Source organism: Rhinoderma darwinii, chromosome 11 (assembly GCF_050947455.1).
Source record: "Rhinoderma darwinii isolate aRhiDar2 chromosome 11, aRhiDar2.hap1, whole genome shotgun sequence".
In the NCBI taxonomy this organism is placed as follows: Eukaryota; Metazoa; Chordata; class Amphibia; order Anura; family Rhinodermatidae; genus Rhinoderma; species Rhinoderma darwinii.
This window is the reverse complement of record NC_134697.1, coordinates 88706721-88732197: the sequence shown is the minus strand read 5'-3', so window position 1 is coordinate 88732197 and position 25477 is coordinate 88706721. Positions and strand designations below refer to the sequence as shown.

The 25477-nt window shown below is 43.2% G+C and overlaps 2 protein-coding genes across 5 annotated transcripts in view; one reads left to right on the top strand and one right to left on the bottom strand.

Annotated features, from left to right (window-relative positions):
• Positions 1–283: 283 nt before the first annotated feature.
• On the bottom strand, positions 284–15481 carry LOC142663719 (gastrula zinc finger protein XlCGF66.1-like). Of its 3 annotated transcripts, none has more exons than XM_075842509.1 (7): positions 15239–15481; positions 13137–13268; positions 11145–11303; positions 9202–9325; positions 8153–8250; positions 7860–7977; positions 284–1554 (listed from the first exon to the last, which is right to left on the bottom strand). In XM_075842509.1, the coding sequence occupies exons 2-7, from the start codon at positions 13212–13214 to the stop codon at positions 737–739; spliced, it is 1395 nt and encodes a 464-aa protein (XP_075698624.1). In that variant the 5' UTR covers positions 13215–13268; positions 15239–15481; the 3' UTR covers positions 284–736. The 3 variants fall into 3 exon arrangements, with proteins under 3 accessions (XP_075698624.1, XP_075698625.1, XP_075698623.1); XM_075842510.1 differs by lacking the exon at positions 15239–15481 and adding an exon at positions 13429–13636; XM_075842508.1 differs by lacking the exons at positions 13137–13268; positions 15239–15481 and adding an exon at positions 12845–13118.
• Positions 15317–25477, top strand: part of LOC142663712 (uncharacterized) — a 28343-nt gene continuing 18182 nt past the window's right edge. Inside the window, exon 1 of one of the 2 annotated variants that reach the window (XM_075842496.1) lies at positions 15317–15511. The gene's annotated coding sequence lies outside the window, so the exon portion shown is untranslated. Of the gene's footprint in view, positions 15512–20494; positions 20583–25477 lie in introns of those variants that run through there. The other variant, XM_075842497.1, reaches the window with a different exon arrangement.

The following is a 25477-nucleotide window of genomic DNA, read 5'->3' as shown; positions in this document are numbered from 1 at the left end:
TGAAAAGTATAGAACATGTCCTATTTCAGGCCGTAATTACGGCACGGGCAGGCCCATAGAAGTCAATGGGGCTCCTGTAATTACGAGTGACTACGTGTGTGCACCCGTAATTACGGGAGCGTTGCTAGGCGACGTCAGTAATTAGTCACTGTCCAGGGTGCTGAAAGAGTTAAACGATCATCAGTAACTGTTTCAGCACCCTGGACAGTGACTTCCGATCACAATATAGATCAACCTTTTTTTTTTTTTTTTAAAAGACGTTCATACTTACCCAGAACTCCCTGCTTCTTACTCCAGTCGGCCTCCTGGGATGACCTTTCAGCCAATGTGAAAACTGCAGCCAATCACAGGCCAATCACTTGCTGCAGCGGTCACATGGACTGCAGCGTCATCCAGGGAGGTCGGACTGGATGTCAAGAGAAGGACACGTCACCAAGACAACGGCCGGGTAAGTATGAATTTGTTACTTTTTCTGCGGAAACGGCTGCCGCTTCTCTCTATCATGCACTGATAGAGAGAAGGGGCTGCCGATTACTGCAGTGTAATTTTGCAGCGAAAACGTGCCCGTAAATACGGGTGATACCGGACCCGTATTTACGGGCACGGATCCGTAAATACTGGTGCAATACGGGTCGAATACGTGTGGACCAAGAACCCGTATTTACGGTTGGAAAAAAATACGGTCGTGTGCATGGGGCCTTACACGTGGGGTAAAGCATTTGCTGCAGGGTGAACCTTAACATGGCTTCGGATTTGTGTGTTGTTTCTTATGTGTAATGAAAGCTGATTTCAGGGTAAAACACTTCCCGCATTCTGAACATGAAAACAGATTCTCTCTTGTGTGAATTATTTGGTGTTTCACAAGATAAGCTTTCTGGATAAAACATTTCCCACAATCTGGACATGAAAACGGCTTATCCCCGGTGTGGTTTTTTTGATGGTCAACAAGATGTGATTTCAAAGTAAAACATTTCCCACATTCGGAACATGAATATGGCTTCTCCCCTGTGTGAATTCTCTGATGTCTAACAAGATCCGATTTTTGGTTAAAACATTTCCTGCATACTGAACATGAAAATGGCTTCTCCCCCGTGTGAATTCTCTGATGGCCACAAAGACTTGATTTTTGAGTAAAACATTTCCCACATTCTGTGCATAGAAATGGCTTTTCCCCTCTGTGATTTTTCTGATGTTGAACAAGATGTGATTTCTGGATAAAACATTTTCCACATTCTGAACATAAAAATGGTCTCTCATTTTTGTGAATTCTGTTATGTCTGCAAAGACTGCATTTAGTCTTAAAATTCTTCCCACATTCAGCACATGTAAATATTTTACCCCCTCCAGGACCTGGATCTTGTTGATCATTCAGTGATTGATCAGATGAAGGTTCCTTGTGGTTAGTGGGATCAGTAGAGAAATCGCTGTTGTGAAGGACCGAGGTTAACGTTGTGGTAATGAAATGTTCTCCAGAATTATCTTGCGCGATTTTATTATCTTCTACTTTATAATCCGGAGATAAAAGATGTCTCTCCAAGTTTTTGGCAAAGTCGTCTGTTGGAAAGAATTATTTTTTTTTAATAATTAGAGTTTTTTGCAAAACCACAATATATAAGATTTAAAAAACTGAGATTAGTAGCAGACTATTTGGCAATGTGACAGTATGTTAGGCTATTTATAACACAGTGTCTACGTGAGTTGAGTGTCAGTAGTAAAGGGGGCAATGGTGATGGAAGTAGTAGTGAAATACCTTTTTGAGCTTAAAGGCGCGGGAAATTAATTGACTATCCGTAAATCTTTATTAGTCCTCTACTGGAGCTACTGAAATGTAATAAAAAGTGGCTCATACTGCTATTGTCCATAACCCCGTAACGACCGGTGTATAGTATTTTTACGTCGGCCGTTTGGGGTAGTTCTTCTGAAGTGCCACCTTTTCACGTCGGCACTTCAGAAGAACTTTTTCCGCATCATGCGGGGTGCTCCTGAAGTCCGGGCTGTTTGAACCCCTCAGATGCGGTGCTGAATAGCGAGCACCGCATCTGAGTTATTTTAGAGGGAGGGAGCTCCCTCTCTCACCACACTGGCATCCCGTGTGCATCGCGGGGTGCCAATGGTTTCTATGGGCCTAACAAAGGCCCCCAGGTCTAACTTAAGTGATTGCCTGTTAGTTTTACACTGACAGGCAATAATACACTGCAATACAGAAGCATTGCATTGTATTATAAAAGTGATCAAAAAAATCGTACAGTAAAATTCCCTAGTGGGACTAAAAAAAAGTGAAATAAAATTAAAACCCACTTTTTCCCCTTACAAAATACTTTATTATTAAAAAGTAAAAAGTTACTCATATTTGGTATCACCACGTCCGTAACGAACCCGGTATTTAAAACTGTTACATTATCTAGCCCACAAGGTGAACGTCATAAAAAATAAAATAGAAAACAACGCCAGAATTGCCGTTTTCTGTTCATTCTACCTTCAAAAAATGTGAGAAAAAAGTGATCAAACAGTCGCATCTACTCCAAAATTGTACCAATAAAAACTATAAGTCGTCCCGCAAAAAAAAACAAACCCTCATACAGCTGCATCGGTCAAGAAAAAAAAAAGTTATGGCTCTTAACCCCTTAGTGACTACTAATACGCCTTTTTACGTCGGTCACTAATGGGCTTTAGGCTAGGCTAAGTCCTGCACGGGTCTCCCGTGCAGGCAGGAGCCGGGGCTCTGCTGTCTGATGACAGCTGAGCTCCTGCTCCAACGCCCGCGATCGAAGTTTACTTCGATCGCGGCCGTTTAACCCGTTAAATGCCGCCGTTAATAGCGACTGCGGCATTTAACTTTGTTTATAGAGGGAGTGAGCTCCCTGTCACCCAATGGCGGCCCGCGAATGCAATCGCGGGTCTCCGATGGGGTGTCATGGCAGCCGGGAGCCTGATAAAAGCCCCCAGGTCTGCCCTGGACATATGCCTGTTAGGACGCGCCGGAGGCACGTCCTAACAGATTGCCTGTCAGATTTACACTGACAGGCAATAATGCTCTGGTATACGAAGTGTACCAGAGCATTATAGCAGCGATCGGAATATCGCACAGTAAAGTCCCCTAGTGGGACTAATAAAATAAGTCATCAAAGTGAAATAAAGATTATTAATAAAAAGTACAGTAAAAAAATAAATAAAACCATTTTTTTCCATAAGTGGTTTTATTTAGTAAAAGTGTAAAAAAAAAAAAAAAAAAAGTACACATATGTGGTATCGCCGCGACCGTAATGACTCCATTAATAAAGTTAATATGTAATTTAAACCGCAAAGTGAACACCGTAAAAAAAAAATGAATCAATAAGTCCCATGCACCCCAAAACAGTACCATTCAAAACTACGTCTTGTCCCGCAGAAAACAAGCCCAAAAAATCACTACATTGATGGAAAAATAAAAAAATTACGGCTCTTGGAAAGCGACGATGCAAAAGCAAATAATTTTAGTTCAAAAGTGTTTTTATTGTGCAAAAGTCGTAAAACATAAAAAAACCTCTACATATGTGGTATCGCCGTAATCGTACCGACCCATAGAATAAAGGTAACATGTTATTTACGTCGCATAGTGAACGGCGTCAATTTAAAAACGCATAGAACAATGGCGGAATTTGTTTTTTTTTATAATCCCCCACAAAAAGGTTAATAAAAGTTAATATAAAAATTATATGTACCCAAAAATGGTGCTATTAAAAAGCACAACTAATCCCGCAAAAAACAAGTCCTCATACAGCTATGTAGACGAAAAAATTAAAAAGTTATAGCTCTTTGAATGCGACTATAGAAAAACAAATAAAATAGCTTGGTCATTAGGGCCTAAAATGGGCTGGTCACTAAGGGGTTAAAATACGGAGACAGAAAAACAAATAATTTTGGAAAAAGTGTTTTTACTGTGTAAAAGTAGGAAAACATAAAAAAAGCATATAAATTTGTTATTGCCGCAATTGTAATGATCCGCTGAATAAAGTTATGTTATTTATACAACGCGGTAAACGGCGTAAAATTAAGGACGCAAAAAAAATTACTACATTTCTGGTTTTTTTTCCAGTACCCCACAAAAGTAGTAAATAATAAGTTAATCAATAAATAATTTTTACCCCAAAATGGTGCTATTATAAAATACAACTTGTCCCGCAAAAAAAAAAAAGTCCTTATACAGCTATGTCAAGGGAAAAATAAAAAGTTGTAGATCTTTGAATGCGACGATGGAAAAACCTAAAAAAATTGCTCGGTCGTTAAGCTTTAAAATACCTTCGGTATTAAGGGGTTAATGGGTAGGATTATTTATGAAATGGCGTTCCTATATTTATTTTTCAACTATGCCCACTTACGGTGCCGCTGTCTTTTTTGCATAACCTAGACTGCCGACAATCATAATATTTTAGGCTGCATAAACCATACAATCAGCCGATGAACGAGTTGCTCATTCATTGGCTGATCGTTGCCCGATAATTGTGTGGTGTAAACGGGCCCTTAGTCTCCATGCGGTGCAGCCAGCTAAGCAAAAAGGAGGCCTGGATCCCAAGATTGGATTCTTCTCAATTTCTGTCGGCTTCAAGACTTTACCTGAACTCAGAATGATGTATGTATGGACGATGGATACAGATTAGCCACATTCCCTCTTACTTTGCGTGGACGCGCTGAAAGAATCAGCCTACAATATTTTTATTTTTTAAAGTACGATAAATAAAAGTTCATGTGTCAATCAAAAACTATGAACAAAAGTAACTGTCTTTAACTGCACTTCGATTGCTCACATACGTAGGAAGTATCACGGTTCTCACCGGTTTGTTTGTGGATACTCTGTGTCGTCTGGGAGATGGTGCTTGTAACCCAGGGCAACGCATGGCACAGCAGGTTTAGAGGCAGTCAGATGAATAGGCCAGAAGTCAGGACAGGCAGCAGACGTCGTTATGGGTATGGATAGCAATAGGTCAAGGCAGGCAGCAGGCAAGGATAGTACAAGTTCAGGCAGAGGTCACAATGGGAAATCCAGACAAAGGCAGAAGGCAAGGAAACAGAGAAAACTGGGTACAGGGAAGCTCACAGGGATAACTTGGTTGAACAAGCAAAGATCTGAGGGAGGCGGGTCCCTAAATAGGAAGTCTTAGGGTTTTGACACACGCCGGCCCTTTAAGAAGGGAAGAGTCCGCGCGTGCGTGCGCCCTCTAGTGGCTGCAGCCGCACATAGTGGATGATGGTCGTGGAGGGAGGTGAGAGATGCCGTTACCTGACGACGCCCAGAGCCTGCAGAGCGTCCTGATCGGGTGAGTGGAGCTCGGGACGAGCATGAGGGAATGGAGGGTGCAGGAACCGGAGCAGAGGCCGTGGAAGCAGCGGGGAACGGCGTGGCAGCCATTACAGGAAGGTTCCAGATGCAGATGGAAAACACTTGTGTGGCCACGATATACGGTAAAAACATTTGCTTATACACTATTCTCTCCGGTGTCACTTTCGGTGAGTCTTGACTGTCTTCTTTTAACATACCCTGCTCACAACTACTTCGCGTGAGTGAAACTGAACGTGACTGTGAAGAAGTGGTGGATAGTCTCCTGTTTCTCAAGACTGATCTCACGGAGATTCAACTAGCAAATCCATATCTGGTATTTTATGTTGATGGAATCGGTCATAAAGATGAACTGAGCCCAGGATATACAGTGGTTGATGAAGAACAGGCTGTTAAGGCTGAAGCACTGCCCTGTCCACGCTCAGGTCAGAGGGCCGCACTTACTGCATTAACTAGAGTAAAAATCCAAGATATGCACTTGGAGCAGTGAACGACTTTAGTTTAATATGGAGAGAAAGAGGTTACTGACCGCTACTGGCACTCATATCTTATGATAACGAAATATAGCAGTTGTCAACAATCCAAGAATCATTTTTTCATGCCCGATTTGAACCCGTGTTGGACCCATTTTCACTGATCTCTCATAGACTTGAGTCTATTGAGGGATCTGGGAAAATGGGCAAAAATAGGACATGTCCTATTTTTTCCCGGGCCGTTCACGCAGTCCATTAAAATAAAAGGCCATGTGAATAGCCCCATAGACATGAATTGATTTTAATGCAAAAAAAAACTAGATGGACCTTTAAAATTCAAGTGGCTCTTAAAGGGGTTTTCCGAGATCCACCAGTAATAAAAAAAATACCTATAAAAAAAATCTATTTCCCCTTCTTTATATAATTTGTTGACAATATTCCAGTCACAAAATTCTTTATTTACCATCACTTACTGTACGTTCCCGTTTTGCACCGTTTGTTGACATGTCTTGCTAGGCGTATTTGTTTACTTATGCTTTACTTGCCTGCCAACTACACTGACTAGACAGATCCGCGCACGCGCTGATAAATCTGTATTCGCCTTAAAGCTCTGTATTTTTTATCATTCTGTTTTTTTAGTGTTCCCACACCGTATGCTAGTGAGCGTAAGAGTCATATCTTTGTACGAAAACAGTCCTATCTTCATTCCTCAAGCCTTTCTGAGTTAACCCTCGCCTCCCCCCAGCACACCCTATATCCTGCACTTGCGCACCGATGTCCTGTTCTGGTGCGCGCGCACAACAGAATACCACGGCGCATGCGCAGTAACTAGATTTGAGGCTCTGACGAAACAGGGAAGAATCAGACAAGATTTCGGCGGTGGCCGGGCATAATAAGCGGAACGAATGAGACTGCCGGATTATTACCATAAAGGGCGTGAAATGTTTGCAGACCGTTATTTACGGTCGGAGTTTAGGAGAGGGGAAAACGGCAATGAACTTTTGACCACAGCGGCCAGCGAGGGGGTGAGGAGAGTTCAATAGGTGAAATGCTGGTGACAGGTTCCCTTTAAGCCGACATCCTGGAACGGAGGGTCCTGTTGCATTATTTTCTGGATAACCCTAATGGGACTGCTGCTCCATTTAAAAATCGACAATTGGACTTTCCTGGCCGCCTGTTTCTCAGAACGCTGGTTAGCTGCAAGCTATAGTTCGTATAGTGCCCTATTATGCCATTATAACCCACTGTCTAGACTTAGTCTCTTTCTTAAGTTCTCTTCCAGTTTCTGGTAATAGTTTTCCACTTGTAATTATGACCCTACATACAAATATTATTCGGTCAAATGTTTGAAAACATGTCTGTGTACACCGTTCAGCCAGAACATTAAAGCCACCTGCCTTATTATGTAGGTTCCCCTCGTGCCACCAAAACAGCTCTGACCCGTCGAGGCATGGACGTCATGTACCCAAGACGTAACCAACAGATCTTTTAAGTCATGTAAGTTGCTAGGTGCGGCCTCCATGGTTTAGACTTGTTTTTCCAGCACATCCCACAGATGCTCAATCGGATTGAGATCTGGATAATTTGGAGGCCAAGTCAACACATTGAACTCTTTTGTCATGTTCCTCAAACCATTCCTGAACAACTGTTGGAGGGCGCGTTATCCCGCTAAAAAAGGCCTCAGCTATTAGGGACTACCATTGCCATGAAAGGGGTGTACTTGGTCTGCAACAATGTTTATATAGGTGGTACGTGTCAAGATAACATCCACATGACCCAAGGTTTCTTACCAGAACATTGCCCAGAGCATCCTACTGCCTCCGCATGCTTGCCTTCTTATCATAGTGCATCCTGGTGCCATCTCTTCCCCAGGTAAGCAACGTACTCACCCCTTGCCGTCGACATATTACAAAACAATAAGTCATTCATCAGACCCGACCACCTTCTTCCGTTACTCTATGGTTCAGTTCTGATGCTCACCTGCCTATTGTAGGCACTTTAAGCGGTGGACATGGGTGAGCCTGGCGGAATCAGTATGTGACTCTTTTCAGTATTCGCTAGTTATCACTCACCGGTGCTGCTACATGTAGGCGTTTCCTCCTCCTTACACGGCGGGCTATCTTCCACAAGCATCTCTTTTTCTTCTTCTGTTATAACTTCATATTTATTATCAGCCAGTTCTTCTTCAACCTAATTCCTCATATAAAGAACACGTAATGCACAAATAAGAAGACCGTTGGAGATGTTTAACAGAACATTTTATGAAATCAGAAACAATTATAACCATTAACTACTGTGCCAAATAAAAAGTGAACCATGAACGGAGACGGGTCATATACAGGATTTGGTGTGATCTCTTATCTACCTTATAATCCTCTATAGCATTGTGATTGTCCTCCTGACAGATCTGTGTAAGTAGTGGATCGGAGAACCAATCTGGTATGTTCTTCAAACTGGATCCATCTGTCGAAGAAGCAAGCACAATGACTGCATACACTGTTTGTATGTGACTATCAGGTCATGAATATTTCTTGGGGAACTCCAAAACTGCTCTACCGGCATTCAATGAACGTTTCTGCTTACACAGTGATGTTTTTGTATTGAAAATTTAATTAAAAGTAGAACAAATTCCCAATTGGGAACACAAACTTACAACATAAGTACAATCCATGATCTATCGACAAGGGATCAAAATACAAAAATCGACTTCATACATTGTAAACAATCTGGACAGTTCCACAAACCATATTATACACAAGATATTCATAGATCAAAGCAGATCATCCCTTACAGATGGACCATTCATACCAACTCATTCACTCGGGCCTTGAAATTATTTGAAAGTTACAGGGCGATGGCTACTTGTGCATTGATCCAGAGATGTCCTATTTTAAGGAATCTGTCTGGGATCCCCCTAGCAGTATAAGTTAGCTTATACAAAGATAGATCAGCATTGACAAGTTGAAGCCAATGGGATAATGTGTTTTTTTTTAGGAGGTTTCCAATTAAGGAGTATCGTTTTCCTAGCGTAAAATAGAAGAAGTCTAAAGTTTCGTACCAGACCTAACAAGCTACTCTCTGGGGCGCACACTCCCGGGAATTCCAACTTTGTGTTTAAAAAAAAACTATGAACCAGTAAGCCCCAAGAAGTGGGCAATCCCATATCATATGAGTGAAAGTGCCTTGTGAGCCATGACATCTAGTACAGGTGTCGTTGCCAAGCCTCCCCATTCGGACAAACCTAGACAAGTGGACTCTATGGAGCCCCTTTGTCTCTATCAACTGATCTCTGGCGCTGACCTCCATGAAGCAGTTAATTCTTCCACTTGGTGGTCCACTGAAGTAGGAATGTCAAGTTGCCATTTCTCAAAAGATTTCTCTAAAGGCGAATCCTGTATCCCATTGAGGACTTACACAGCGATGTTGGGGATTGGCGATTCTCCATCATGACGTCCTTGTACTGATCCTTGTGTTCTTCTATATACTCCCACTCCTCCATGGAGAAATAAACCGCGACATCCTGACATCTTATAGGAGTCTAATACACACAAAGATACAAACTCAAAGATCACCTCTAAGGCCTTTTGTTTCCAACATGTACAAGATACATTTTTCCAGAAATGTATCCTGGAGAAATAGAGAACTAAGAGTCGTCTTACACGGCCCAACAGGCCGTGTAAACGAGTGCCGCTCAATGAGACATCTCGTTGAGCGGCGCTCGTATGTATGGCTCGTTACTCAGACCACTCGTCTTCATACATTTCTATCATATCGTAAGCACATCACCGTTTACACAGGGAGATGTGCTGCCGACAGCGATAATACTTTCGGCTACATAAACGATACCATCAGCCGATGAACTAACGTTTGCTTGTTAATCGGCTGATCGTTGCCCTGGGCAATGATCGGGAACGAGCACTCTGTGACCATTCGTTTGCCCGATAATTGGCCCGTGTAAAAGGGCCTTTGGTCTAAGCAAGGAATGGCTAAAGACTGAAAGGGCAATGGGTAACTTGCCATGAAATTCCACGAGTTTGCATGCAACACCCTCCTAAACCCTGACCAATGGGGGGGTAGTAAGTGCAGAGACTAAGAAGCACACAATATGTTAGGACAGTAGTGGTATAACCCAATAACAGATCAATCTGGAATTACAGTATAGGAAAGCATACAGTAGTCGCTTATGCGTTTCACCACAAACGTTAGGTAGGAAAATAGTGTGGAAATTCAATAAGTAGAGTCAAGTCAGATGCTACTGTGCAGATTATAAGAGAATTCTTGAGAACAGGCATCTATAGAAAACCTAGTTAACTGATATCCCCCCATGGGTCACTTCAACATCCCCCTGCTCAGCTGCCCCCAAACCGCTATAACTCACCTCCTCCAGTGGTCCTGCACAGCCACCCACAAAGAGGGCCACACACTAGACCTTATTTTCACAAGCCTCTGTTCCCTATCTGACCTCTCAAACTCGCCTTCCCCTTCTCTCCACAACTGCCCCTGGTCCAGAAAATAGCACGACCTCGTAGGAACCTTCAATATCTTGATGTTCGTACGCTCTCTGACTCTCCCGTTTCTTTACAAAAATAGCCACTGTTTTCTATAACACAGTCACCTGCGCTCTGAACTCAGTCGCCACTCTCACACATACCAGATCTCGCCGAGTCAATAGGCAGCCCCGGCACACCAATGGGATAAGAAAACGTAGGCAAACTTCAAGGGCAGAGCAACGTTGGTAGAAAATCTAGGACTTCACAACATACGAAGATGCAATTCCTACCTTTAAATCTGCACTTCTAAAAAATGTCTCTACTGTCATATCTGGTCTGTCCCACAACCCCAAATAATTATTTAACGCTTTTAACTCCCTACCCTGATGCCCCCTCCAACATCTCTCATCTCCACTAAGGATTCTGCCACACATTTCAAACACAGGATTGATATTCGAGCTTCAAGCTACAGTCCCCACCACCCCTCTCCACAATTCCTCAGTGCTCTTCACCCATAACCTGCTACTCCACCATTACTGATGGAAAGCTCTCGAAATCACACCTCACCGCACGTGCACTTGACCAAATTCCACCCCACCTCATCCCTAAAGTTACTATGGTGTTTATCCCAGGCCTCACCCATCTCTTTAATCTATTCAATTCAAGGGTTCACTTACTTTTTCTTCCCACTGTATAGCGAATATATTGGATCTAAGAACAAATTCACTTTAAACTTTTCGACTTGCAGAGGTGCCGAAAAAAACCCTTCCCTTTACTACCTACTACCCCACACAATGATACAGTCATCATCCAGACACCGTCCTGGGTGTCACTGTATAATATCCCGGTATTCCCGGTAGTCCTCACCTCTCCAGTCAGCAGCTCCATGATCTTGTTGGTGAGTTCTATGATCTTCTGCTCGTTGCTTCTCTCATTCATCAGCGAGTGAGGTGGAGGCTTCGTGATGGGGATCTGGGTCCTGCTCCATCCATCCTCATCAGATATCGTCTTCACTACTATGTAATCCTTTGCATGGAGAGACACATGGATTTAACGTTACACATTCCTTTCATCTCTCTGGTGTCTCACCCTTCAAGGAACTTATCTAGGGGTATAGTGAGCAATTCCTCAATTTTAAGTTAATATAAAGTGAATGTCAACATCGGTGCTCCAAAATAATGTCTTAAAAATCTGCAGTTAATGGGATTGATTCTTAACCCCCTTCGCTCATGGTGGCATTAGGACCGCAATTGGACTTAATAGTACGTAATATACGGCCGACATCCATCTCTCTGCAGCGAACGGGATCAGAGATAACTCCGATCCTAGACTCTTAGATGGTGCGGTCAATAGTGACTGCAGCATTTAAGTGGTGAGACAGAGGGGACGCCCTGTTATCGGCGTCACGCAACGCGAACGTGGGGATTTGACAGGCAAACAAAGGCCCTGCTGACAATAGTTATATAACAGCAATAATATTGAGTATTCCAAAGCATTATAGAAGCGATCAATAGATCGCACTGTATACACACAACTATTTTGTATAGACGCAACAGTATCGACCTGTGCAACAAATTAATTTATTTTTTTAACCTCCCCTTAAAAAAAAAAAAAAAAAAAAAAAAAAAAAAAGGTCCTCAATGAGTTATATGTACCAAAAAACGTTGATGCCGTTGAACAATACATCCTGACAGCTGCGTCAATAGAAAAAAAAAAAAGTTACGGCTCTCTAAATACGGCAACACAAAAACTAAAAATATCCCTAAAAAATAGACTTGGTCCTTAAAGCGGCTGTCACCACATTGTGGGAGGAAGTCCCGTCACAGCGTGATCGGATGAGATTACGCTGTGCAATAAAACAAGCTGGGCTGGAATGGAGAGAAGTGTATGATGCTGATTGGTCACTGATTGGTCAGCGTCATACACTTCTCTGTACAACACCCAGTTGGTAAAAAGTAAAAACACGCCCAGTTGGTCATTAAGAAACTAATTTGCATAAATCTAAAATTGCTCAAAAATGATCGTTTTTCAAAATAAAAACCACTGCTGTTCTCTACATTACAGCGCCGATCACATTATGTAGGAGACACGGCACTTATAATCTGGTGACAGCCTCGTTAAGGTGTTAGGGGTTAATATTGGATGATTTGAGATTGCATTATTCTGTGTGCACACGGAAGTAAAAATTTAAAAGAAAAGGTTGATGTCCTGATATTATCTCTTTTTCGCTTTCATTTTTGGATATTTTTGTGCACACCTATTTATATCGGATTGATGGCTAAGTGGGAGCTGCTTATTTGTTATTAACACTTTTATTTAAAGGGTCACTCCGGTCAAAAACAAAAATTCAGCTTTTGGTCACTCATGAATCTCTACAAACCCCCGAGGTTTCATTTATCTGAATGGTGACGTCTCAGATCTCCAGTGTCCACTACTTGGCCGCACACTAGAGCAGTGATGTCATGAGCCGCTTGGGATGACATCATTTTTTACAATCATACAATGGACACTACCCCTGTGCAAGATACTAACAGGACACCAGTGCCGATGCGTCTATGTATAAATACCTCGTGTTTTCTGTCAGTCAGGCTCCAAGACCCATGGTTTCTTACAGTCAGTTTTACATTTTCCCAGCCTGGGAGGGGCTTAGTTGTGTGCACCGCCCACTGATATCTATATAAGGAGAGGTAATTAACATGCAGCTGACTCAACGTCATGGAGTGCTTGCTGATTTTTCATTTTTTTTTTCACCGGAGTGATCCTTTAATGGCAATAAAAACGCTGTTATGTCTTTGTGACAATGGCCAAAATCCACAAAATAACAGGATTTCGTGAGATATTTTTCCAGGAATCCCTCACCTCTCCAGTCAGCAGGTAGATAATATCAAGGGTGAGGTTTAATAAGCTCTCGGCCATGTGTTTTCTGTTCTCGTCCATCCTTGTTGGCTCATCCAGTAGAAGATTTATGGTAGGATGCACTCATTCAACCACCTAGTGGAGTAAAAAAAAAAAAAAGGAGAAATCAATTTTACTTCAGATTTGGAAAAACATAAATCCTATATAAAGTAGAAGTATCTCAATAATTGGGATTTATAACGGAATACACCCTAATGGACTTGACTGCTACTCAAGGAGGAGTTTGTCCTTTTACCTATATCAATAGGGTCCTGTACCACGCTCCGCTTGGTCTGGGCAGAGGATCTTCAGTTCTGGAGGGTTGTAGCCCTCTAGTCCAGGTGGTAGCGTTGGGGGGGGGGGGGGATCTTGTCACTGCCCTCTACCCTCCCTTGGAGTTGTCTGGCTCAGCTGTGGCCGCAGCTGATCTGCGCCCCCCTCTGGCACTTGGGGAGTTGTTCTACCTATACGTCTGGCGGGGTGTAAGAACAGTCGTTTTCAGGAAGTTGAAGGGGTTTTCCAGGAAGACACAATTTTTACGGCGCACAGTTCACGAGCAGTGAGTTATATGAAGGAACACAAAGAAAATGGGGCGGGCACTGAAGCATAATCTAAGAATGAACGGGGCGGGCATTGAGGAGGCTGTGAACCAATAGGGTGCCTCAAACCTGGGTATACGTCAAAGTCCCGGGTTTGAGGTATCCTATTGGGTCCACAGCCTCCTCAATGCCCGTGCCGTTCATTTCAACGTCCGGCCGGCCGGCCAGAGGTAGGGGGAATAGGAACAAATGCAGATTAGGACGTTTATTTAATTTTGACAAAGAGTATTAGTCCAAACATTTTGTATCCCTGGAAAACCCCTTTAAGAGCTTCATGAAATGGGTTTTCATGGTGGAGAAGATGCAGACAAGCCCAAGGTCACCAAGCGCAAAGCCAATCGTTGACTTGAGTGGCGCAAAGCACGATGCCGCTAGACTCTGGAGAAGTGAAAACGGGTTCTCTGAAGTAATGAATCTTGTTTCACGCCATTATTCAAATCAATAAAAAGTGGCCTGCCCGCTTTGATGCCAGCTCTAATGTCCATAGTCATTTTGGGCCAGTCTGTCTGGACTCAACTGTATTTAATGCGGAACATCCCCATCTGTGTGACAGCGGAAGATCAGTGGTCCAAAAATATTTTACCTATTGAAAACAACCATCTGCCCACATTGATGCCAATCTGATTCCTGACCCGTTTACGTCTCCAGAGGAACGTTGAGACCAGATTCTTGCCTCCCTGAAGTTGTGGCGGGAGAACAGAGTCTCAGTTGATCCACGTGGACCGACGAGCGTAACCTGCAAATAACCAGTGGGGAGGCCCAGCTCCATCAAGAGCCATCCGGCTGCTCCATTATTAGGCCCCTCTGATTATTTCAAAATAGCACCTCCGACTCCTGGGAAGAGTGGCGCACCGGAGGCCTAGAAACAAGGCGCTTGCCTCATTTGGTCCCCCAGATTTTGCAGCGACTGGTGAGAGGGGTTAGTCCTGTATGCCTAGCTTCATCCCTGCTCTGGAAGCTGCCATCCTGCAAACCCACCTGCAACCTGATGATCCTCCACTGTTCCAAAGCTGCACTCTAACACAGGGTAACGGAGCCGCACTCCGACGCAGTGTAACGGAGCCGCACTCCGGCGCAGGGTAACGGAGCCGCACTCCGACGCAGGGTAACGGAGCCGCACTCCGACGCAGGGTAACGGAGCCGCACTCCGACGCAGGGTAACGGAGCCGCACTCCGACGCAGGGTAACGGAGCCGCACTCCGACGCAGGGTAACGGAGCCGCACTCCGACGCAGGGTAACGGAGCCGCACTCCGACGCAGGGTAACAGAGCTGCTGGGTTGCAGACAGAAGGTGCATTGGACACATTTTTGTTACACCTCCACCGGAATCCACACAGGCAGCAAAGTCACGTGACTGATTATTAAAAGAAGTTCTCCATAGTTACTGGACCAAAAATACAACCCTAGTAAATATAAAAGTCACACACAACGTAGCCCCCCCCCCGTAATAACGCACGTCACACGTACCCCGACCGGAGGTGCCGCAACCTGAAGGGATCAAACGACCTCTGATGATGTCACAGTCATGTGATCATTGATTGATCCCATAACTGATATTATCAAAGGTCCTTCAGCCGCTAGGAAGTGACATCCACTGTAATACGCTGCAATCCCACGACTGATCACATGATCGTGACGTCGTCAAAGGTCCTACACCCTTCACTGTTAGACTGTGATTGATCACATGACGGGGACATCAGCAAAGGTCCTATTCACATTCCCGCTAGGATGTAACATCAGGTATGTGCGATCTGTATACAGCGTTATGTCCGGAGTCATTGTGTATAATATGGAAATATGTGTATTGTATACAGCGTATAGATCTATAGTGTGTATTGTATGCAGTGTATAGATCTATAGTGTGTATTGTATGCAGTGTATAGATCTATAGTGTGTATTGTATGCAGTGTATATATCTATAGTGTGTATTGTATACAGCGTATAGATCTATAGTGTGTATTGTATGCAGTGTATATATCTATAGTGTGTATTGTATACAGCGTATAGATCTATAGTGTGTATTGTATGCAGTGTATAGATCTATAGTGTGTATTGTATACAGCGTATAGATCTATAGTGTGTATTGTATGCAGTGTATATATTTATAGTGTGTATTGTATACAGCGTATAGATCTATAGTGTGTATTGTATACAGTGTATAGATCTATAGTGTGTATTGTATACAGTGTATAGATCTATAGTGTGTATTGTATACAGTGTATAGATCTATAGTGTGTATTGTATACAGTGTATATATTTATAGTGTGTATTGTATACAGTGTATAGATCTATAGTGTGTATTGTATGCAGTGTATAGATCTATAGTGTGTATTGTATGCAGTGTATATATCTATAGTGTGTATTGTATACAGCGTATAGATCTATAGTGTGTATTGTATGCAGTGTATAGATCTATAGTGTGTATTGTATGCAGTGTATATATCTATAGTGTGTATTGTATACAGCGTATAGATCTATAGTGTGTATTGTATACAGCGTATAGATCTATAGTGTGTATTGTATGCAGTGTATATATTTATAGTGTGTATTGTATACAGCGTATAGATCTATAGTGTGTATTGTATACAGTGTATAGATCTATAGTGTGTATTGTATACAGTGTATAGATCTATAGTGTGTATTGTATACAGTGTATATATTTATAGTGTGTATTGTATGCAGTGTATAGATCTATAGTGTGTATTGTATGCAGTGTATATATCTATAGTGTGTATTGTATACAGCGTATAGATCTATAGTGTGTATTGTATGCAGTGTATATATTTATAGTGTGTATTGTATACAGCGTATAGATCTATAGTGTGTATTGTATACAGCGTATAGATCTATAGTGTGTATTGTATACAGTGTATAGATCTATAGTGTGTATTGTATACAGTGTATAGATCTATAGTGTGTATTGTATACAGTGTATATATTTATAGTGTGTATTGTATACAGTGTATAGATCTATAGTGTGTATTGTATGCAGTATATAGATCTATAGTGTGTATTGTATACAGTGTATATATTTATAGTGTGTATTGTATACAGTGTATAGATCTATAGTGTGTATTGTATACAGTGTATATATTTATAGTGTGTATTGTATACAGTGTATAGATCTATAGTGTGTATTGTATGCAGGGTATATATCTATAGTGTGTATTGTATACAGTGTATATATCTATAGCGTGTATTGTATACAGTGTATATATCTATAGCGTGTATTGTATACAGTGTATATATCTATAGCGTGTATTGTATACAGTGTATATATCTATAGCGTGTATTGTATACAGGGTATAGATCTATAGCGTGTATTGTATAGATCTATAGTGTGTATTGTATACAGTGTATAGATCTATAGTGTGTATTGTATACAGTGTATAGATCTATAGTGTGTATATAGTACAGGGTTGTATATAATGTTCGTATATTATATATCTGTATCTATAGACATGTAATATAGGTGTGTGTATTATATACAGTGCATATCTATAGTGTGTGTGTGTGTGTATATAGTACAGGGTTGTATATAATGTTAGTATATGATATATCTGTGTATAATATAGGTGTATGCCGAGTTCGCACTGAGTATTTAAGGTATACCTTTAGCCATGGATGATTATATATTTTCTCTAATTCAATTTATAAGTAAATCCACAGAGAAATGTTTTGTGCAACCTCTGTATCTTGTCAGGTACTTTTCTTCCCTCACACTTGGGCTTTTTCTCAAGCGTGACGATTACCCCAGTCTTCTCCCCATCCCCATGTTGTGGTTTTTTGAGGCCCCAGGGATAAAGTTTGGGAAGCCCTGCGTTGCATTGTGGACTGCGGGCCCTGCGCTGCACTGTGGACTGCGGGCCCTGCGCTGCACTGTGGACTGCGGGCCCTGCGCTGCACTGTGGACTGCGGGCCCTGCGCTGCACTGTGGACTGCGGGCCCTGCGCTGCACTGTGGACTGCGGGCCCTGCGCTGCACTGTGGACTGCGGGCCCTGCGCTGCACTGTGGACTGCGGGCCCTGCGCTGCACTGTGGACTGCGGGCCCTGCGCTGCACTGTGGACTGCGGGCCCTGCGCTGCACTGTGGACTGCGGGCCCTGCGCTGCACTGTGGACTGCGGGCCCTGCGCTGCACTGTGGACTGCGGGCCCTGCGCTGCACTGTGGACTGCCGGCCCCCGCTGCACTGTGGACTTCAAGGATGACCCCTGTCCACCGCCGAAAGCGCCTAGAGTGGGCACGTGAGCATCAGAACTGGACCATGGAGCGATGGAAGAAGGTTGCCTGGTCTGATGAATTACGCGTGTGTCGCTTACCTGGGGAATAGATGGCACCAGGATGCACTATAGTAAGGAGGGAAGCCGGTGGAGGCTGTGTGATGCTTTGGGCAATGTTGTGCTGGAAAACCTTGGGTCCTGGCGTTTATGTGGATGTGACATGTACCACCTACCGAAACATTATTGCAAATCAAGCACACTCCTTCATGGCAACGATATTCACTAATAGTGGTGGCCTCTATCAGCAGGATAATTGTTCAGCAATGGTTTGAGAAATCTTTGAAGAGTTCAAGGTGTTGCCTCGGCCTCCAAATTTTCCAGATCTCACACCTATCGAGCATATATGGGATGTGCTTGGAAAGCAAGTCTGATCCATGGAGGCCGCACCTCACAACCTAAAGTTGTGCGGGGGTCGTGACTTCAGCATAGCGGTGTGAGGACACACTTCCAGAGAGCTCTGGAGCCACACAGTTTATCTTGGCGGAAAACTCACTTCTAGACTCCCCCATGCTCAAAGGGAGGAAGCATAGGAAGCCTCTGCTGTGCTCCTGGAGACGTCCATCTGCCATTACCTGCGCTCCCAACCGATGCAAGCTCTCTCTAAAGGCCTACCAGACACGGCGGCACCTGTTACAGGCCAAAACGCTGTCTCCTCAGCGGCTCCCTCAAAGGATACTTTTCGCAGCGAAGGTACTCCGATGCTTTTCCGTACTCCTCTGCAAGCTAGCATAGACACTTGTTCTCAAGAGCCTCCAGCTCCGTCAGTGTACCGCACCACCATGGAGCTCTAGGAGATGGTGAAGGCCTTAACCACAGGGTCAGACCTGGAGTTGCACCTCTCTTGCTTGGAGGAGACCCACGCAAGGACCATACAGGAGGTGAATCAGTCTGAAACTTAGGGGCCTCCCTGAGTTTGTACCCCGTGAAGATCTGCATAATACTGTGATCTCTATTTTTAAGAAGTTCTTGGACAGGCCCATGGACATAGAATTGGATAGGGTTTACCGTATGTCGGGCCCCAGACTTGGCTAGTCCAGCCACCCACAAGATGTTATATGCCGGGTGCATTTTTATAAAGAAAAGGAGGACATTTTAAGTAGACCCTGGGAGCGGGGGACCCTTTCCCCGTGTTGGAGCTGAAATTACCATTCTTCCAGATGTCTCTAGGCTCACTCTATATGCGCAGAGTTTTGCACCCTCTGCTGGAAGCTGCAAAGTTGGCAAGAGCAACCTATAGATGCGGACACGCATTTCACGTTATTCCCCGCAAGTAGGGCTACACTTTTGTGGCCCGATCTCCCATAATCTTGGCGAAGGCGTTTCGATTTTGAGACGTAGCAGCTGTCCCGGACTGGACCTTACCACCATCTCATACGACCGGGTCCACCCTGGAGGGATTCTCAAGGTGGACTCCTTTCGAAGAGTGACCCACCAGGCAGGATTAGACGACCACCCAGAGGCTCGTTGCCTAAAGACTGTGGGCAGTTTTGGATGTCGCAATTGGACTTTTTTGCTTAGACTCTATGTGTACTCTGATCCGATGTCTAGCCTAGCTGGATGACCCCAAGTGATGGCCTCATCTGGGGATTAATGCCCTCTATACCTGCTGCATTGTATATGACCCCTCTCAAGGCAATGTAGCTTTTGTTTACTGCTCCCTATGCAGGGCTATCCCTATTATTGTCGGATGCCTAACTTTGTCAATTTTTTATTTTTTTTGGGTTCCTTGCTGTACAATGTGACGAGTATTGGGTAGTTATGTGTTCCCTTCTTATGTGGGTTCTTTACTGTCTCCCTCACGTGCCCTGCTATTCTATGGGACACATAATGGTTTCCACAGTCAGAACCTTTATACCAGTTATTGCTTGCCACTCCGATGTATCCTGCTGATCTTCGTGTCAGACTACTGAGTCTTTTTCCTACTCTTTTGGCTAATGTAGATTGTAGCCTCATTTTCCTTTTCCTTGTGTGTCCACTATTTCAGGTTTGGGTTAGGGGTGTATGTAATTTTATTCTCTTGGTATCTTTCCTATGCAGGTCCTCGTATATTTCTCTCCTGCCTCTTGCGGATCAGTATGATAGTCCTCAGTCTGAGGTCCCTCCTCTTCTCTCTTTAACCATTGTAGTGGGCTATCGTTTAGTAACATCTGGCGCTCCTTCATCTCTTTGTTTCTTTCGTTCTTTTCCATACTCTTGCTCCCTGGGGGAGGGTTAGTTTATGCTTTATGGCTTCTCTATCTCTCCCTTTTTGCTTTTTGCACACAACGTCAAACATAATTATTGTTTCTATTAATGCTCCGGGTCTGAATATACCTAAAAAAACGATCCTCCCTGCTACATCTCCTCTGGAATAAAAGGGTGCGAGTTGCCTCTGTTCAGGAAACACACTTCCGCTCTGATTGTAATCCTAAACCCTCTGACTCGTTTCCCTGATGTCTTCCACAGTTCCTCATCTAAATCCAAGGGAGTATCGATCCCGTAGTGCGTACGATCCCTTAGCAGCTCATGGAAACTCACAGTGATGGAATAGGTAGGTGCTTCTTCAAGAAAGGTAAACTAGCTAATGCATTGACCACATTTGCTTTGCTCGATCTTCCGAACTCTGGCCGGGTCTCATTTTTAGAGCAGACCTTTTCAGTCTTGCCGAAAGTACCCTCACACTAGGCGGGGTATTGAATATCCCTTTCTACCCCCATTTGAACTCTTCGCAAGGTCATTCCAACCTTTATTTTTCTGCTCACTTTAGAATTTTCAAAAGACTTCATTACCACCAATTGGTAGATGCTTGGAGGACTTTCCACGCCTCTGACAAAGACTATACCTTTTTCTCTGCCCCTCATAATTAATACTCTAGACTTGACTACTTCCTTCTTTGTCATTCTCAGTTCTCCTTCTGGACTGCTGCCTCTATCTACTTCTTTGACCACGCACTTATTACTATGTCTATCCCTCTACCTACGGTACACTTGCACCCCTGGCAATAGCGACTCAATGACTCTCTCATTCCGGACAACCCAGTGCGGTATGCCCTAGATTAGGATCTGCAGGATTACGTCATCACTATCGTCACTTCTGACCGTCATCCACTCATGGTTTGGGAAGCCCATAAATGCTATATCAGAGGTTCCCTCATTAAACACGGCTCCAGACTTAAAAAAAAAAAAAAAAGAGCGTGCAGTGGTGCTAATGGCTTTCCTCTCCTGTATCCACATATTAGTAGAACCTCACAAAGTTTCCCTAGACTGTGTAATAGGGGCGGAATTATCACAATTAAGAGAACAAGTACAGATCTACCTCTTTACCAAAGCGATGGCCACCCTAGCAAAGTGTCAAACTCTAGCTTGGCCCTTAGGGTCGCGAAAACTCATATATATATTTTTCCCATGTCACGTCCCCTCAGGGCCATTGCCTTCACCTCACTTTCCCTACCCCGCTTCAAGAGACCCCCATGGCTTTGAAAACAGATTCCTTTGGCCATTCACACAGTTCCCCTGATAGGCCTAATCTTAAAAGTAGTTTGTTTTATTTTCCCCAGAATAGACACTTACCCTTCCCTGTCCCCCTTATACCCTATATTGGGGAACCCATTGTTCCAACTGGGTATGGCTCCTGGGCCATTCTGCACCTTGGTGTCTGCAAATATATTTCATGCCCATCACTTTCTTCATGATGGGGAATGGATGTTCACTCATACTTTGCTAACCGTGACGGAAACTCCCATACTTACTCGATGGCAAATTTCCCAACTGCAACATTTTTTTTACATCTCTGAATTGTCACAAATTCTACTCCTGAACAAAAACCCCCTTCGAATGACTGTGCATTGCGTCGGGAGTGGAACGCAATACACTTTCTTACATTTATGGAATTCTAATTTCTCAGACGGGATCTTCGCCCCGACCTATATACTTAATTGGGAGAGAGACCTACATATTTTCTTTACGGCGGAACAAAGGGATCGGTTGCCCAGTGTTGAATGGATTTTTCGTCAGAAGTGTGGTTCATCGCTTCTAAGTTTACTGATTTTCCTTTACCAAAAACTCCTGTCCCATCTCTGCGACATCCCGCCAAGACCTGCATACCAGCTCTATGGACATAGACAACTTCTCTTTTGACTCCAATGAGATCCAGGAGGTTATGAGGATGGGGGATCTTACTGCCTCGTTCACAGGCACTCATGGCAATTTTTTCAATTTGTAGCACTACTGGCTAACTTTCCAAAACTCAGCGGAATTCAGGTCATATATGGAGTGAGTGCGCTCCACTTCTCTTTTTCCTCCCCCCTTTTTTCCCTTTTTTTTTTTTTTTTTGTCCTGTTCTTCTCCCCAGGCGTTTCTGTGTTCTTTCTTTTCCCCTTTTCTTTTACAGATATCTGATTTATTCGCTCAGTTCTTTTGGGTTTTGTTGTGTTTTCTATTATTGGATGCCCTTGTTTTTGAACTTGTATTTTCTATTCTGGACTGTATTCTTCCAGAAACAGTACCTCACCTGTCCATGGGTTGTGTCTGGTATTCGACTCTTTCAAAATGATGTTTTTGGAATACAGCAGCCATGTTTTTCTATTCCTGGACAACCCCTTTCACATGGCAATATTTTGGTCAGTATTTTGAATCCGTATTTGTAAGCCAAAAACAGGAGTTAGTTCCGAAACACGGAAGAGGTGCAAATCTTTTCATTATTCTACTCTTCTTTGTGTTTGTGCCACTGATTTTCAGTCACAGAAATTTCTGCAACAAATCTGTTGCAGGTGAATATACCCTAAGGATGCGTTCACACGTAGCGTAAATATCGCAAATTCTTATCAGGAATTTTTGTGCGGCAATTCTGCAGTGTACTACAATAACAGCAAAGTGGATGAGATGTTAAAAATATGTCATCCACAAAGTACGCAGGAAAGAATTGCGGAAATTGAACTGCAGATGTCAATTTCTCTTCTGCAGAATTTCCCCACAGAAAAAACAGATTTAAATTCTGCAGTGTCTTTACACTACATGTGACAATACCTTAAGCCTTGTTCACACAGTGCAGATATGATGCAGATTTTTTTTTTTTTAAGCCAAACCAGGAACTGAACCAGAACAGAAGAAATGTATAAAGAATGACCTTATAGGTCATCTCTCTTGGATCCAATTCTGGTTTATGGTATAAAAATTCTGGAAAATCTGCATTATGTTATCCAGACCTTAGGCTGGATTCTGCTGATCTTCTGTGCGGACAATCCGCAGCCAGTTATTCCGAGCTTTAAACAAATCTCATCCACGTGCTTATGAACATTTTTCTTACAGAAATTAGAGCATGCTGCGGATTTTCCAAACCATGGCAAGCTCATTTTGTTCCTGATGTTCACTGCAGATTTTAGCCTACGTGGCTGGGACTGTAATCCGTTTAAAATTTTCCCCACGCAGAATCTGCAGCGGTTTCGTCCCCTGTGAATCCAGCCGAAGGGATGAAATCTTTCGCGAAATCCGCACACAAAACGTGCGTATTTTGCTGCAGATATTCTGTGGAAAATCCTGGAGCATTTCTGTCCCATGTGAATCCAGCCTCATACGTAGCCACCTGGGTGGGGCTGCTGGGTAGCTTTAATTGACACCAGCCGGGCGCCCAATGATCTGGTTAGCATCAGTCCTATATCTGTGCATGTCTGATGTCAATTGAAGCGGCCCCACGCTGGTGGCTCAGTAGCAGAGTTTAAAATTAGTACTTTTAAACTCTATGGCTGCCGTAGCGATCCTTTGACGTCCTGCATTCATTATGCGGGGGTGCCAATGGGCTTACATCTTAAGGTCCTATTACACGGGCCAATGATCGGGCAAATGAGCATTCATATGAAAGATCGATCCTGATCATTGCCCTGTGTAAACAGGACAGCGATCAGCCGATAAACAATGCAGAATTAAAAATCATCGTTGTCGGCAGCACATGCGTAATCCGGGAGATGCGCTGCCGCAATGATGAAACCGTATGGGGACGAGCGCTCCGAGTAACGAGCTATACATAAGCAATCATTGTGAAAGGAGCCTTAGAGCGGCGATCAACGAGCTATCTCGTTGATCGGAGCTCGTTTACACGGCCCACGTCTGACCGGGTAATAGGACCCTTAGGTGCTGCGTTCGCTATTAAGGGGTTAAACGGCTGAGATCGAGGCTAGCTCCGATTTCAGCTGATTGCAGCAGGGTATCAGCAGTAAATTATAGCTGACACTAGCTGCTAACGGTGCGGGCTAAGCTCCTGAGCCCAAGCACTCACCGCGGAATACAGATACGGCGCTTGGCGGGGACTACTTGCGCCATAAATGTACGCCAAAGAGCTGGAAGAAGTTAAACCAGAAGGCCAAAACATTATAAATATATAGTTACATAGTTACATAGTTAGTACGGCTGAAAAAAGACACATGTCCATCAAGTTCAACCAAGGGACGGGAAAAGGGAAGGAAAAATTTCTACACATAGGAGCTAATATTTTTTTGTTCTAGGAAATTATCTAACCCTTTTTTAAAGCCATCTACTGTCCCTGCTGTGACCAGCTCCTGCGGTAGGCTATTCCATAAATTCACCGTTCTCACAGTAAAGAAGGCTTGTCGCCTCTGCAGGTTGAACCTTTTTTTTCTCCAGACGGAGGGAGCGCCCCCTTGTTTTTTGAGGGGGTTTTACAAGGAACAGGATTTCACCATATTTTTTGTATGTGCCATTAATATATTTATATAAGTTAATCATGTCCGTCCTTAGTCGTCTTTTTTCAAGGCTAAATAGGTTTAATTCTTTCAATCTTTCCTCATAACTTAACCCCTTAAGGACGCAGCCTAGTTTTGGCCTTAAGGCTCAGAGCCCATTTTTCAAATCTGACATATTTCACTTTATGTGGTAATAACGTAGGAATGCTTAAACCTACCCAAGCGATTCTGAGATTGTTTTCTCGTGACACATTGGGCTTCATGTTCGTGGTAAAATTTGGTCGATATATTCAGTGTTTATTGGTGAAAAATTGCAAAATTTAGAGAAAATTTTGAAAAAATTGCATTTTTCAGAATTTAAATGCATCTGCTTGTAAAACAGACGGTTATACCACCCAAAATAGTTACTAGTTCACATTTCCCATATGTCTACTTTAGATTGGCATCGTTTTTTGAACATTCTTTTATTTTTCTTGGACGTTACAAGGCTTAGAACATAAACAGCAATTTCTCATATTTTTAAGAAAATTTCAAAAGCCTTTTTTTAAAGGTACCTCTTGAGTTCTGAAGTGGCTTTGTGGGGCCTATGTATTAGAAACCCTGATAAAACACCCCATTTTAAAAACTAGACCCCTCAAAGTATTCAAAACAGCAGTTAGAAAGTTTTTTAACCCTTCAGGCATTTCACAGGAATTAAAGCAAAGTGGAGGTGAAATTTGCAAATTTCATTTTTCGTGCTGAATTTCAATTTT

What these genes read in the sequence shown, in the direction of transcription:
- LOC142663719 (XM_075842508.1), bottom strand. Translation starts at nt 12,994, where the DNA reads ATGACGTTGAGTCAGCTGCATGTTAATTACCTCTCCTTATATAGATAT. An exon ending in TGGAGCTGCTGACTGGAGAG is followed by an intron (nt 9,326 to 11,144) that starts GTGAGGACTACC and finishes TGTGTGTATTAG; the next exon opens with ACTCCTATAAGATGTCAGGA. An exon ending in ATGCTATAGAGGATTATAAG is followed by an intron (nt 7,978 to 8,152) that starts GTAGATAAGAGA and finishes ATGAGGAATTAG; the next exon opens with GTTGAAGAAGAACTGGCTGA.